Source organism: Panicum hallii, chromosome 7 (assembly GCF_002211085.1).
Source record: "Panicum hallii strain FIL2 chromosome 7, PHallii_v3.1, whole genome shotgun sequence".
Lineage (NCBI taxonomy): Eukaryota > Viridiplantae > Streptophyta > Magnoliopsida > Poales > Poaceae > Panicum > Panicum hallii.
The window spans coordinates 39,203,451-39,219,355 of NC_038048.1; the positions used below are offsets into that span (position 1 = coordinate 39,203,451).

At 45.7% G+C, this 15,905-nt stretch overlaps 2 protein-coding genes across 2 annotated transcripts; both read right to left on the reverse strand.

Moving 5' to 3' along the window:
- Positions 1–2,137: 2,137 nt before the first annotated feature.
- LOC112901418 (E3 ubiquitin-protein ligase WAV3-like) lies at positions 2,138–7,228 on the reverse strand. Its single transcript, XM_025970335.1, has 3 exons — positions 6,735–7,228; positions 2,476–4,349; positions 2,138–2,324 (listed from the first exon to the last, which is right to left on the reverse strand). The coding sequence occupies exons 1-3, from the start codon at positions 6,972–6,974 to the stop codon at positions 2,315–2,317; spliced, it is 2,124 nt and encodes a 707-aa protein (XP_025826120.1). The 5' UTR covers positions 6,975–7,228; the 3' UTR covers positions 2,138–2,314.
- Positions 7,229–9,094: 1,866 nt separating this feature from the next.
- On the reverse strand, positions 9,095–13,359 carry LOC112901324 (general transcription factor IIH subunit 2). Its single transcript, XM_025970212.1, has 4 exons — positions 12,926–13,359; positions 10,542–11,003; positions 10,088–10,460; positions 9,095–9,566 (listed from the first exon to the last, which is right to left on the reverse strand). The coding sequence occupies exons 1-4, from the start codon at positions 13,253–13,255 to the stop codon at positions 9,436–9,438; spliced, it is 1,296 nt and encodes a 431-aa protein (XP_025825997.1). The 5' UTR covers positions 13,256–13,359; the 3' UTR covers positions 9,095–9,435.
- Between the last annotated feature and the right edge of the window lie 2,546 nt (positions 13,360–15,905).

A 15,905-nucleotide genomic window follows, 5' to 3' on the forward strand; every position in this document is an offset into this window, starting at 1 on the left:
TGCCGGCGTTTTAGGCGGGGGCGAAATTGTTCAGGCCTGTGATCAGTGCGGACTGATGCCACGGCGAGAGTAGCCGGGTGGTGTGGCGGGAACCCCTGACGCAGTATGAAAACCGTCGGGTGTATGGGCCGTCAGTGCTTGCTAGGTGGAATACCGTGGCCTTTTTGCACGGGCTGATACTTTGTGTTCAAATTCTCAGCCCACTCCACTGCATGGGTCTGCATAGCTATGTAAAAGATGGATCACTTAAGCCCAATATAGATGACAGCCCATTACATTGTAAAGCCTGGCTCAAACCCACGGAGTCGCATGGGCCCAATGGAAACAACGGCTCTCGCTGCATGCGGCATGCCCGTCGGCATTCAGTCCACGAGGCCCGGCTCATCATCGAACGGAAGAATTTGTCCTGACCCCACATGTCATCCACCTAACAAGACCGCATCCCCACTCCCCTGTCCCCCAGCACCAGGAGGGCTCCGGATTCTGGTTCAGTCGGCGTGACTTTTCACGTATCCACCCTCGAAATCCAATCCAACAGCTCAACTACCACACACGAATCTGAGTCCCCCTCCCTCAACTATATTGACTTATGCTTGATGAGCAAAAACAAATTCTGGAAATAATGAAAAATGATTTTTTTTAGCAAACATATGTTTAACATGTGGAGAACAACATTATGGATCTAACAAAACTTGTCTCATATCATTTAGAGCTATATTTATTTTTATATAGATTTTGCAAGATCTTAGATACACAAGTTCTTTGCCGTGCCATTGGCCTGTTGTATATTTCCCGTGTTGATAATTGGACTACCTAGCTTAGTACTGTGTGCTAGAAACCCAGCGCGGCTTTGCCGTGCCATTGGCCTGCTTACCATGACTAAGGAACCAATGCGTGGATTGTCTGTATGCAGTCTAAATGCATGATACCCAATGATAAGCCATGCATATATGTGACCACAAATAACAGTCTCTTCTTTCCACTCCCTTTATTTTTATTTATATATCGTATTAGGTTTATCCTAAAGGTTTACCCCAAGTTAAATTTGGCCAACTTTGATCAAATTTATAGAAAAAACTAATGATATTTATAATACCAAATATATATTTTCTATAAATTTGATCAAAGTTAGCCAAGTTTAATTTAGAACAAACTAATACGATATGTAAATAAAAATGGAGGGAATATATCCTTTTGCGTCGGATAAAAATCCTATGTGTGTCACCTCTTCTCCCACCGTATTCGGTGCATGCGCCACGCGGTAGTGCTGGAGACGTTTTGTGCTTCCTGCGTCGCATACGGCACACACAGGGGCTTCTGCTCCGCCTCGTGCACGGAACACGGAGCGCGCCGTACATCCCAGGTACTCGGTGGCCGTCGCCGGCCTGGACCCGGGGCGGGACCTCTCGGCGCGCGGCCGGCCGACGGTCTCGCCGGTGTTCAACGTCACGGCCCACGCCGACAACACGGGCTCGGCGAGCTCGCGACCGCGGTGGGGTGGTGTCCTACGGGGACGCGTTCCTCGGCAGGGGCACCGTGCCGGCGTTCTGCGCGCGCCGGAGGCGGGAGGCCGAGGGCGCCGTGGCCAGGGCGTGGGGGCAGGAGCTGGTGGTGCCGTGGTTCCTGCGGGACGAGCTCGCCGGCGGGCTGGCGGCGGATCAGGACCGTTCTAATCTTCCATGCAATTCCCAAATTAGATGTACGTACTACCTTGCAAATTTAGTGTTTTTAGGACTTGACGAAGAGGACTGAAGAGAATTGCAAGGGATTGAATTCCCTACAAGTCCTCCAACCCCTTCAGTCCTCTTGGGAAGAGGAGTAGTAAAATTCCGGAAACATAGCCTCTATCACACTACTAGGAATACATGCGTGGAAAGAGTTACGCGTCCCCGGGTTCGGCACGTCGAGAAGCGCGTGGAGGACGTCGTCGTGCGGTGCCCCCGTGTACGCCCACAGCGTGGGCGCGCTGCAGAGACGCGAGGCCGTGGCGGATGCGGTGGTCTGCGCCTGTGGCCTTGAGCAGGGGGTTTATGCTTGCCGCAGTCCATATCCGTAGTCCCTGACTCCCTATGCGTCTTATACGCTACGAACACTGTAATTCCTGTCTTTCCTTCTGCTAACAACACTCTACCAAAGATCAAGCGAAATGGTTCGTGACTTAATTCCATGTTTCCAAAAAAACTGGAATGGTAACAAATTTTCAGGGACCAATCTATTTACATCTCCAACCACTTTCCCAAATATTAATCCTTCACATTCTACAGAAGTACATGTAGACTCCTGCAAGGTATTCGGTACTCCCCCACCTCGCGCCTCAATTTCTTCTGTATAATAACCCAACCAAGGACTCGAATAAGCAAACGAACAAATAGGTATAGGTACTACTTAAGTACCAGCAATCTTGCTAAGACTAGGCAACCTAAGATGAACCTTTCACCATCAGGACATTTCGTTGCCGAGATGATGGCGAATTACCTTGGCTGAGGCTTCTCCAAGACCGGCCTCGCTCCCCGGACCTGTGGCCTTTGGCTCCGAGGCGAAGAGCTGAAGTTCTGGGAATGCTCCAGCATCTGAGCCATAGATGGTGTTTGATACGAGTGAACAAGAGTTGTGCTATCTGTAGAGTCTCCGCGTGTTGTCGCTCTCTGCCATGAGTGAGAGCTCAGTCCAGACAGCATATATGCCCTCCCTGAAGCCTCATAGAGTTGGCGGCTCGCCATCCTCTCCTGCATCTCTCTTAACTCTGCATCAAGGGCCATGCATAGGCGGTCCCCGTTCTGGCTTGCAAAGGACTGTGATAGTACCCTCCGGCAATCTTCAAGAATAGTGACGGCCTCGGAGAGAGCACCCCTCTCGGCAGCAGCACGTGCAGACTCAATAGAACTGGCAGCTTGTATACGGTTCCTCTCTCGATCAACTTCAATGGATACTGGTTCAGATAAGGTGGATGTTGGCCTCTTGATCTTCACCTCGTCACCTTCAATCTTGATAGTCGCGTTTGTTACAGGATCTTTGTAAGCACAAGTAACTCTCAATAGTGAAGTCTGTTCACTAGATTTTGGGACGGTCACTGATAGCAAAATGTCTCTCTCCTCATCAGCATACAAGTGACCGATATCAACAGATCCACTTCGTCCATCTCTTGCCACTCTACTTGGATAGCTACCACATTTGATGGAACGGAGTTGAACACCAGGATCAATACATTTCATGCTAAGATGCATCTCCTGAACAGAAACACTAAGAAGCCCACCAATGCATTGAGCAAAGGCATCTTGCATCACACCTTCATCCTCAATAAAAGAAAAGGTGCCACCAGAAGCTTCAGCAATCGAATGCAATGTATCTGAATCATGATCTGCTCCAAATCCAAAAGCATGCAGGGGCACCATATGGTGTTCATTTAGAATAGAAGATGGAACAAGTGACCTACAAGCTGCTGATGTTCCTTGGGAATTTGAGGAAATGCTGTAGGTATCTTGGCCATCTGACAGAAGAATGATACTGCATACTGAATTCTTATAGCTGCGGTCCTCAATCACCTTCACAGCTTTCTTTAGTGCATCGGCAATGTTTGTACCACCACCGGAACCAAGTGAGTTGATTGCCTGCAAGGCCTGCTGCCTGCCATGATGTGACATTCGTCGAAGGGGGAACAGTCTTTGGGCAGTAGATGAAAAGACAATGACTGAAAGGCGGTCGGATGACCGAAGGTGCTGAACAACAAAACCCATAGCCTGCTTGAGGAGTGTTAGCTTTGTGCCCGCCATACTACCACTAACATCAAGGACAGTAACAAGATCAACAGGAGCTCGGCTTGATGACCTCACAGAGCTTTCATGGACCAAGCTGCCTGTGACGTGATCTGAGCTAGAAGTGGGGGCCTTCACATGAATCAGAATATCAAACCCATTTAGACATGATGACTCCACAACAGATTGGAATTCTGGGTATGAGCTGATCTGGGCAGTTTTACCAGATCCAGAATTAACATTGTCAAAAGCCTCTTTGTGCTGCAAAGGTTCATCATCATTGTAGTCTGCTGGCTCGGAAGTATGTAAGCGACGGACCTCTCGCCGACAGTTTGAAACTTGCCGGCGAAGAGCCATATGGGGATCTTGCTGGGAAGATCGACTTTGGTTACCTCCAATTCTTCCATGAGGGCTAGTAGAAGATAGTGAGCGACAGGGTATCTCTTTCCACTTTGCTCGGCAAACTGGACAGACATAGTTTCCATGTTTTACATTAGATGAGATACAGTGAAAATGGAACATGTGAGAACACTCTGCAGTAAACAGGGCTTGGCCATGGCCAGATCTCATGCTAGCATAGCATATTGCACATTTCCCCTGTTGAAGTAGAAACAAACAAAAAAATATTAGCTTAATCCCTTTGAATTATACAGAAATAACTGCTAGTACTTTGAATAGCATGTATATTCAATGAACACGTGGACGTGAACAGATTTTTTTTTTAAAAAAAAAAAGAGCTTACCTAGCTTACAACATAGAGGTCAGTACAGACAGTTTTTCTTTTATCTGCTAGACAAAATTTGCAATTCCAGTTCATTACATATACAGTTTAAGTTTCATTTTGACTGTGAAGACTCCTAATAATTCCACCTACCGAAGCATCTTCTATCATTTCTGCATCATCCAATTATCCAGCCCAATCAGAATAGAACAGCTGATAACCAATACACCATCCCAGCTATCCTGTCTAGCTCAAACAAGTCGATCACAGATGCATCTTTGCAAGGACTGCCAAGGAAGGGCCTATCTTTTCACGAGTTGACCAAAGCACAAGGTAACATCTGTCTCCATTGAAGCCATGCATATGTTAATGCAACTCTTCTTTTTACTGCACTACACAAGCCTCTAATCAAATTTAATTCATCCAACCCCATCCCACAAAATCACACGTGCGCATATGGAGTTCATGTTCAGGTAGCATATGCACCATTGCCCCACTATAAATTATTTTCTAAAAACAAATGTGCGCATACAAATTCTTTATACTAGTATCATTGGTATTACATTCGTCCGAGCACAGTTGCATCTCTAATAGTCAAATATTACTTTACACATTCAAGTTAAGCAGGCAACAAAAATCAATTTTACCATGCGGCAATGACATGGAAGGCGAACATTAAAACTAGCACTTTTGGCTGGTGCCGACCAAATTCGATTGAGGTAACGCATCAGTCAATGTCTATTGGTTGGCACAAACAGTAAGAGACGAACTATTAAATTGCTTGCAAAACCTTGAAATAAGAATTGATATTTCCATACCAAGCACACCCTTTGACCCGCAGCTAAACACCTGTCACCGATAGCATACCCAGGAAATGAGCAAAAATAACCATCCACATGTTGTAATACCGATGTAGTTCATCATTCACTTTATGGATAAAGCATTTGTCATCACTACAAGTTTCACCGCAATCAATCATGAATTTAGTGGTTGCATATGGTCAGAGGCTCAGAGTTATTTCGGCATGAGAAGTAAAGTCAGCCCGAAGATTTATCCTGTGACAACTTAACTGAATACCCTAATAGAAAGCCAATAAAATTTCAACCTAGCATAGGCTGCACTCCTGATTAAATAGGAAAAGATACCGACTTCGTGATCACAATAAAAAAATCATGCATCACATGTAAAGCAGAACTCCTTTACTGTTTTCTCCCCTTTTGTGCCAAGTTGGTGCATGCATGAAACCGAAAAATGAAAAATCAATGAGACAATCCATGTGAGGTTACTTGTCAAATTGGTACACATTTCTCATGCCATTGAGACATAAAGGACACATAAGAATATAAAGTAGCAGTCAACTATCAGTTGGGCAATTGGCATCCCATATAATGGATAGCAGCTGTCAAGTTGGAACATCTGCCGTAAATAAAGAAAGCTGTTGGTAGGAGGAAAGAGTGGGGCTCGCTACACGTGACGACCACGGGCCGGTGATGAGCAAGAAGCAAGCTTTTCTCTTTCCTTTTCAGGGACGAGGGCAAGTGGAGTACAGTCATGCAGATACAGTGGATGGGATAGGGAAGAGGCTTGCGTTAAGCAGTTATCTAAGGAAAGCCATTGACTAACATAGAAACGTCAGAGTCAGACAACAGCTGGCACAATATCAATCTCTCTTCTCTCAAACCAGGACAGAAGTAATTGAGCGATGAAGAATTAACTAACAGACACATTGGACGATACAGAGCAGAGCACACCACAGCTGGCACGATACCTCTTATGAATCTCTTCTTACAAAAACACGGAAATTGCAGGTTTCCTTCTTATTTTGACAATAATTGGGCATTTTTCTTTCTGACGGTAGAGAATAAAGCGGCGCAAGCAGAAATGATGTTAGTGCAATTGAGAAGCTTGATGAAAACAAGGGGAAAAAAAAGAAAAACTAGAAGCGCACAAATACAAGCAACGATCGTAATCATGACGAAGAAGCACACAGGAATTCCTCCTAAAAGTCTTAAACAGTTGGAGCGAACGTCAACTTTCGTAGTGAATACTGATACGCACCCAATACGGAGATCGTCAACAAAATCACCAAAGCTCGCGTTACGCCAGTAGCATTTCGATTCCAAATCACTAGTAAATGCTAAACAGAACTACCAGCACGTCCCAATTCCCGATCAACCCAGCGTTAAAACCGGAGCGTTTTTTTTTTCTTTTCGATCGTAACCCCCGACCCAATTCAGAAACGCTCAGAATCTCAATCTCACCTTGGAAGACGACGAAGAGGAGGAGGGCCTGCCCCCGGACTTGGACCTCCGGAGCGCGCCCGCCGGCGTGCTCGGCCCCGACTCGCCCGCCAACGCCGACGCCACCGCCACCGCGGCATCCCGCCGGCAAACGCCCGCGCCCGCCGTCGCGCACCGCACGCCTCCACCGCCCAACATGGGGGCGTGCGCGCAGAGGCGGCGGCCCAGCGCCTTCCTGACCTTCCTCCACGCGCCCTCCATCGCCGCGACGCGCAAACCAAACCGCCTCCTCCCGGCCAACCGGCTGCCAGACTCCGCTCGGGGGGCGCGGGGGCTCTTAAACCCACCCCGCCTACGGGCTACGGTGATTGCTGGAGGAGGATTCGGGGGACGGTGAGAGGCGGTGGTTTTTGGAAGGGAGCAGAGCCGACATGGGAGGGAGTGGAGGTGGAGCGTTTGGGGTGCGCGGCTTCCTGCTGTTTTTGGTTTGACTCGTCTCTCTCGTGCCCGCGGGCGGCAGTAGCGTACAGGGAGGAGTAACGGAACCAGCTGGGGGTTTGAATTAAGAGCGACGAGTGGGTTAGCGTGGGGAGGGGGTGGTGGGCGGTGCCGGTGATGGGCCCAGCCTAGCTGGAACCCTGGGCCGGTTTACGCCATCCTGGCCGGGGCCGGGCCGGTGAATTTTCTTTTCCCTCCGCAACCTCTCGCCGCGTCAGAACCCGAATCCTTGGAATTCTCATTCATCGAATCAAATCAAACTTCCCTCAAAAAAACCAATCAAATCAAACCTATATAAAGTTTGAGTGGAGCGGCTAGCGTGGTAGCCTGGCGAGATTGCTTGTGCTCTGATGGCCAGGCACGGTCAGGATGTCCAGCACGTCTCCTGCCACGTTTTCTCATCTCAGCAGGCAAGTTCATTCGCGCGCTCGTGGAAGCAACAGCAAGCAAGGAGTGCACGTGTCTCCGGCCAAAATACGCCGGGAACTAGCCCCGGTGCTGATGGCATACGCCGGAATAGATTAGAGCTCGGCAGGTCTGTCATCTGCCACGCCCATTCGTCCCAAGTTCCCAACCACTCTACTGAACAAGAAGAGTATTGAGACTGGCAGGCAGGCAGGCCGCTCTCCCCTGCTCGTCAGTCGCCAGTGGTCGCCCTGCCGACGCAGGAAAGAAAAATGGGAAGAAATCAGATTCGCCCAACCAGGCCGAACGCCCGAGCGATCGAGATTTATGTTTCCTGTCGTCGCGCCGGTGGTTGGGGATGCCCTTCGCCGCCGATAGTATACGGGTGCGTGCAGGTGAGCGTATCCATCGGCGCACCGCCGGGGGAGATGCTCGAGAGCCGTTGGACTGTCTTGCTCCGGCCTGCTCGAGCTCGACAGCGCAGGTGAGCTGAGCGGTGAGCGCGACGGCCGAAATTTTAATGGCGCACGAGGCGCGCGGCGTGCGCGCCGCTCAGGTAGTCGGATGCGATCGTGCTTTTCAGGTGATAGCTTGCTCCTGTCTTTTCCCCGGCGAGCATCAACTTGAGATCTCAGTTGTTATCAGAATTATATAAAAAAAACACTTGAGATATCAGCTTGATCCGGCAAGCTGTGCAGAGGATACAGGACCATGCGAGATTTGGTCATTTGGACCGTATCGCGTTAAGAGATGCGGTGCGAGCTACCGCAGTGATGAATGTGGGAGCTGCAGGGTGATGCACAAACTTCAAGCCCACAACTGGCAACACAGGTGCAGTATTCTCTTTGCTCGGTTCAATTATGAGAGTCTCAAGCCAGACATTATCATCAAATAGTTCTCGTACCGGTCATGTATATAGATAGCGCATACAGAACCATATTCCCAGCAAACAGCTTCTTTAAAATAAATTCTCATCTAACCCCCTATCATCTCTCTCATTTCCTCTTCCTATCCCACCTTTATTTTGCAATAAAATCTCTTAAAAGACTTAGGATGTTTCTTCAGTTTCTCATATATCAATTGCAACCAAACTACATAGCACGACATGTAAATCTCTTGTTGACCAGACAGACCCTTAAACCCTGACGCACATAAATCAAAACCGTTCTATTAATTCCCTTTCCCAGAACGGATCATTCTGAATTTCGTTAGCTAAGGAACAAAATTATAAAGTTCAAGCAAAATCACCAAGCACATCAGAACACTCGAACTACCATTACCAACTGCAAAAACCACGACACACGTTGCCTGACACTCATACCAAAACCATTTTGTCATTCCTATCTCATTAGTGCTAGCAACAGGCATAGATACATATTTAAATGCATAATCAGCACCGCAAAGTCAGGTATACCAACTGAAACATGTACCCAGCTCCCTCCGAAGTAGTATCTCTCTATCCTTACACATCAACTTAGTTTCAGCATGTAAAAACTTGAGTCACGGTGCTGAATAACAATAGTCTTGCTTCAGAAAAAACAGCAAGAGTCATATGTTCCGGTCACGTTATACAATTTTAGCATCTCTGCTAGCTAGGAAAATGCTAAACTATCAACTCTTCAGCCTCTGCTCAGTATCGATATAGCTCAACTAGCTACTCCATCTAACAGAACAAAAGGATGCCGGGCATTATATCTGTACACTGTCTTATCATCAAACAACTCTGCCACCGATTTCAATGCACTGAGAAAGCTTTAGTATGACATGATGACTCAGAATTAAGGTACAACACATGAATAATGAATGTGATGGCATCTCACTATGATGAGAAACCACATTGACTCTCACAACCAGGGCAATTGTGCAAGCTCTCATGGATGTAAATATCACAATCCAGGCAGAAGTGTTGGTTGCATTTTGGGCAGCGAACATGGAGGCTAATTTGGCCATCTGCAAGGATATTTGAGAGATAATTAATGAACCTGTAACTGCTACATGTAAGACATGTAATATTGAACAAAAAAGTGTAAAATAAAGTCACAAGAAAGGAAATATGGGAACTTCTGAAGTATGAAAATTGGTTAGGGAAAATTAGAATGTTCACATAATTCCTAGTTAAACTAATGGCTTTTCTCTCAATAATGCAGAAGCTATCACTTGTCCTTTTGAGACCATTGCAGAAACAATACATGCTATGACTGTTGATTATAATTGGAGAAAGAATGGAAGGTTATCATTTGGTAACTTCCAGGATCTGGTATGCCATTTTGTCTTTGCAAACATAGTATAGTTGGTGGACAGGCTCCACTGAGGAGATAATAGTTAGAACAAGGACAGGTATCGTTTTGCACAAATTTACAAAATACGGCTACCAAATACAAGGTTTAGTAGCATCAGAAGATGTGCGCACAAGGTGGCAAGGGCATTAAGATATCTTTTGTAGTCTGAAAAAGTAGCAGACATGAGCATACCAGGGTTAAAAAGGTTCTGCTGACAGCCGAAACAGTTTTGTACTCCCCTTTGGATTCTATTTGGGACAGAGGAAACCTCATCAAACGGTGCTACCGGGAAGAGATGATGATATGACCTTGCCAAGTGTGGAGAACTAACTAGTGTTAGGCCACAAGTTCGACATTCTGTTGGAAGCTCACACACATTAACTTTGCATCTAGGACATATGTAACCTTCAGCCCCAGACTTTATTTTCTTGTGACAAGAGCAGATAGAGATAAGATCCTCAGGACCCCTCTGTGGAAAACCCATCTTAATCAAATTAGCTGCAGCATATTCTGCTATTGCAGGAGGTGGAGGTGCATGTTCCAGCAACAATTCTTTGAAATGAGACTGCCAAAAGAAAGGAAATGTCACTAGCCATTCACATAAATTGAATAATCAAGGGTGCAATCATAAGCATGTTTCCAGCACCTCGTCTAGTGCAACCGTGTAGGATCCACCAGTCTCTTCACAGAGATGTTTGCAAATGAAGATCTCTGCAGCAAGGCCAATAACTGAGCATCTAATTTTGGATTTCTTACATTTTTCTATGGTCTCCATGATATCACCAGGATCACATGTATTTAGGGCAGAGTACAAAATTAAGACTTCCTTGTGACCATATGATGGTACTTGATCTAAATAACCATGGACAAGTTCTAGAGCATTCTGCAGAGACGAATCACCGGAACACTCAAGTTTCCCCATCAGAGCCTTAATCTGTGATTCTGGGCTCCCTCCAATGTCTGTCAGCCGATGAGAAATACCATCTTTAATTGTCACTAGGCCAACATGGCTCAAGGGATTCTGGTCGAAGAATTCTCTTATAAAAGCCTCAGCATGTTTTGCAACAACAGCCATTCGACTGGGACGATAATCCATCTCTGAAGCTGCCTACATGAGTAAATAACTATTTTGAGAATGCAAAGGTACCAAGAGAATGTAACAATAATTTGCATTAGAACAAATCTTCACAAAAAGAAACAAGCACACTAATCTTCAAAAACTGAAATGTTTATGGATGCTAAAGGAAGAAACCAAATGTCAGTGAGGTTGGAGATATCTTCACCAGAAATGCATTTTCCTAAGAATGCATAAACCGAAATGTACGTATAAAGCTTCATCAATCAGCAAAAAGTTTCTTTCATTGTAGCTAATGCTAAAGGGAACAAACAAATGTCAGGGAGGTTGGAGATATCTTCTTCACCAGAAATGCATTTTCCAAAGAATGCATAAAATAAAATGTACGTATAAAGCTTCATCACATCAGCAAAAATTCTTTAACTCAAGCTAAAGCAGTATTGTTCCCTTCTCGATTGAAATTAAAGGAAGGCACAATCAGCTGAAAAGACATTATTCGTATTATTAATAAACTTCACAATAAGTGTTCTGATGAGGACAAATAAGTTCACATTTTTAGTCCTTGAATATTTGTTTCCATAAGTCGGTATCCAATAAGTCCATGAGGAGGCTACCTAATTCATCAATGACGAACAACCACTCACTTTTGCAATCCATAGGCTATGCTTCAATACAAAAAAAGTGAAAAACACATTTTTATACTTTTATTTTGTATATGCCAAGACTATACTAGACTTTGTCTGCATACAGGAGTGTTCTATAGATCAGTTTTGCAGCTATCATCAAAGCTTGCTTGTCCTGCAATCCTAGTCCTGCACTTCTCATCATGCTAGAATTCTGTAGGAGAAAGCCTTGCCAACATTAAAGCATCTAACACATGATCTGATTCTGCATAGAAATCTATCTGATGAAATGCCCAGTAAACATTAACTTCTTAGATGAGGAGAAATGATCAAAAGGGATCTTCGGACACAACTATCCAAGAAGAATAATATAGATAAGGGGAAACGATTAAAAGGGATCTGATGAAATGCACGTTCTATTTCACATATATCTAAGCTACATAATATAGACAAATCAGGGGACAAACTAATATATATCAGAGGTTTCAGATTGTAACAGGATTCATCCAATACGGGACTCATGGTTACGAGGATTCCTATGTCAATGTACAAGAGCCAAAATAAGTATTGTGTCATAGCCGTCCAATTGGTGAGTAATTCATGAACATGAATCAGAAACTCGCATAGGATCACTTTTAGGTAGCATCGGTTTCTAGAGTTAGTGGAAACTTCATCCACAATACCTGTGCCATAGATACGAATCGCACTAGAGCCTAGAATTTCCCAAAAACCTATCTACTACCATTCTAATTAACTGTTTCCTTGCATAAAACGATTGATCTCTCAAACTTAAGTTTCTAATTAAGCGCCTGAGATATCACAATAGCATGGTTAGTTTTTAAAAGTTGACCTCATATCTGCCAAATACAGTGTCACCCACAGCCCACCCATAGGAATGCATGACCAAATAAGACAACCGACCCAGATAGGTCCCGAGGCTGAACAAAAGGCACTAAAGGAAACTGATCAGATCACTCGCCTGCAAGGTTCTACAGACAAATGAACCAGGACAGTTCATGCAATCTTGCATCATATCCACAACAAATCACAAGGTTATAACTGAACCTGCAATACAAGCATATGAAACAGGTAGGCTGCACTATCCCAGTGCTCACCACTCCAATCGGCCTCAGGACAACATCTTAAGTTCCATAGCCCGTAAGCGCTGCCACCACTCACGGAACAAGAGATTGTACTCCACAAGCCAGTGTGAGATTGGCACGATCGGCATTGCTACCACCCGATTGATCCCAAGCAACTAAGCCGACTTCGAGGTGCTAGACGGTGTGTGACCAGCCGAACGACAGAGAGCATGAAGCAAAGGGGACCAACCCGGGAGAGGTCGATGACGATGTAGAGGTAGCGGATGAGCCCCTTCTGGATGCGGGCCGTGGCGGCGGCGGCAGACCGGAGCAGGAGGCGGCGGCGGTACTGCGCGTGGACGAGGGTCTTGGTGTCGATGGGGCGGAGGAGGCCCGACTCGTCCTCCTGCAGCGCCTCCCACGAGCGGTCGTCCGCGTACGCGCGCTCCCACGCCTCCAGGACGCGGCCCTCGCCGCCCTCCTCCTCCTCGTCCTCCTCCTCGTCGCCCGGGTTGCGGCGCCGGCCGGAGGTGGTGGACGGCGCGTTGAAGCCGCCCCCGCCGCCGCCGACGCCGTACATGGTGCGGGGGGTGGTGGGGCGACGGCGGCGGCGAGGAGCAGGAGTGGAAACTGGAGGCGAGGTCGGGACCAGGAGCAGGAGATGGGCCAGGGGCGGGTGCTTCTGGTTTGGGGCTCCTGGGCTTTGCTTTGGTTTTCAAGGGCAAAGCCCCTACTGCCCCCTTTCGATTTTTCTATTTTTTTCAGAAAAAAAAAGTAGCAACGAATCAAAGATGCTTATGGTTTAATCACATCGTTATTAATTACAACATGTATTCATTAATCATGTCAAATTATCAACTCCAGCTCGGATGTCCGACAATTGTGAATGTGGGAAGTTCGAAATAATCAAATATGACAAGGCAACAGCTAACAACAGTGCTTTAAAGAAATTGGAACGGCGCTCGAGTGAATGTGATTTTTCTTCCTCCATGTACCGTCGTTGCCTTTGCAGTATCATCCAAGACCACCATTTTCCTTCTCTCCGCCAAAGGCTCCAATATTTGAGGGTTAGGAGTTGGGTTTGGTCCGATTGATCTCCGGTAAGCTTTGTAGGATGACTGGTGAACTGGTGATAGCAGGCTGTCCGGTAGCAGTAGAATTTCATCCGAGAGCCTCATGAGGCGGGGTGCACAGGACTTCACTGTAGTAGTGTTTGATCCAAATGCTAGTATCTAAAAATAAAACTTTAACACTAGGATATCCAAACAGGAATGCTAGTAGGGTAGGCTAAACTTTAACCAAGACTTAAAAACTTTAGTAAGAGTATGAGTACTGATAGGTGCTAAAGTTTAGCACAAAACTTTAACACATACAAACAGACCCTGAGTAGAATGCCATGCTAGTGAAAAGAAAAAACTTTAAACACATCATATTAGTGCCTAAATTAAACCCCCAGTTTAACGCAATTGCTTCTAGGTCGACCCACCTGCACGTACCCCTTTCCTTGTAGCTAGTACAACCACTAGCAGGATACAGCTTCACAAAGCTGTGGGATGCGTGGTCCTGTTTATCGTGGCATTCATCACCCGGTTGACAAACTCTGTCCAAGTAGGTAGTGTTCTGGTCGTACCAAGCACTGATCGACGGCAAAGCAATTAAGGGGGTGATCATAAGATGTCACAGTCTCCACCGTTGGAATTGTTCAACCTCAATGCAGCTGATGTTATGTTCTGACAGGTCAGCTAGCTCTAGTCTGCTCCAAGTACGGAAGGGCACCTCGAATTCTTGCGCTTCCGTGCTGTAGCTTTCGCTTCGTCACACAGTTTGATTCACAGGAGTATCAATCTAGGAACAAACTTGAAAGCTAGACTTTGAGAAGCTAGACTTTGAGGTCTAATAAACAGATCATCATTCTGAAGCTAGATTTTGAGAAAGTTGTTGATAAAATTGAGCATCAAACTATGTTGCAAATTATGGAGCATAAATGGTTTGGCCCGAATAGTTACAGTGGATGCACCTTATTTTCTCCTCTAACACCTCTTCAGTCCTTTTAAATGGGATCCATAGTAAAACTTTTCAGTGCAGAAGAGGAGTCGGGGGGGGGGGGGGGGGGGGGAGGGGGACGGAGGGGGTGATCCACTCTACCCACTTCTTTTTGTTTTGGCAGCTGATCTTTTGCACAGTAATCTGAATCAAGCCATATCTTTTGGACATTTACATCCGCCAATCCTACTGCAACTCTCACACTCATAGGACTTCCCAACTCTTGAGTACGCTGATGAAAACCTTGCTCCAGTCTTTCTCTAATTCCATTGAACTTAAAATATAAAAAATCATACCTCAGCTTTCCTGGCTCGTTCTTTTGGCTGTGAAGTTGGCACCCTGCCTTTCACCTACCTCAGATTACCTCTTGGTCTGACAAAATCCAAGGTTATTGATTTTCTTCAGTTAGTTAAGAAATATAGGAGAAGACGGTACTTCTGCCTTTCTTTCCCAAACTGGACGACTTGAGGTTACAAATGCTATTTTTCAGCCCTTCTGATGTACTTTATGAGTATTTTTCAGCTAAAAAAATAGTTACTAAACAGGTGAATAAATATAGAAAATATTATCTCTGGGGAGGATTAGACATTAATACCAAAAACCCACCAAAAGAAGCTTGGGAAATGGTTTGTTTACCCAAGAAAGAAGGAGTTCCAGGTGTTCTAAACTTGAGAACACAAAATGAGGCTCTATTGCTGAAGAATCTGCACAAATTCTTTAACAGGTTTGGTATTCACCGAGTCCATCTTATTTGGGAGAGGCCGAAGCCGTACGTAAACTTAAGGAATCTTTAGATTTGCTCCGGTCAGAAAAAGGATCTTTTTGGTGGAGAAATAATCTGAAGCTCCTTGACTCCTTTAAAAGGATGGCTATGGTAAATATTCTAGATGGTGCCAGCTGCCTCTATGGGAGGACCTATGAAACAATAGAGTTCTTAAACAACATTTCCCTAAATCCTTCTCCTTTGCTATAAACAGCAGAGTCTCCCTCAAGACAGCCAAGAAGGCCCATGGTCCTCAAGCCCTACTCCTCCTCCCTTTGTCATCTGTTGCCTTCCAACAACTTTTAAACTTGACTCAAAAGTCTTTCAAATTTGCCGGATTCACTTAAACCAGATGTGTGGTTTTATATTTGGAGGGCCCCTTTCTTTTCCTCCTCCAAAGCCTATATCCATCTCACTCGACATA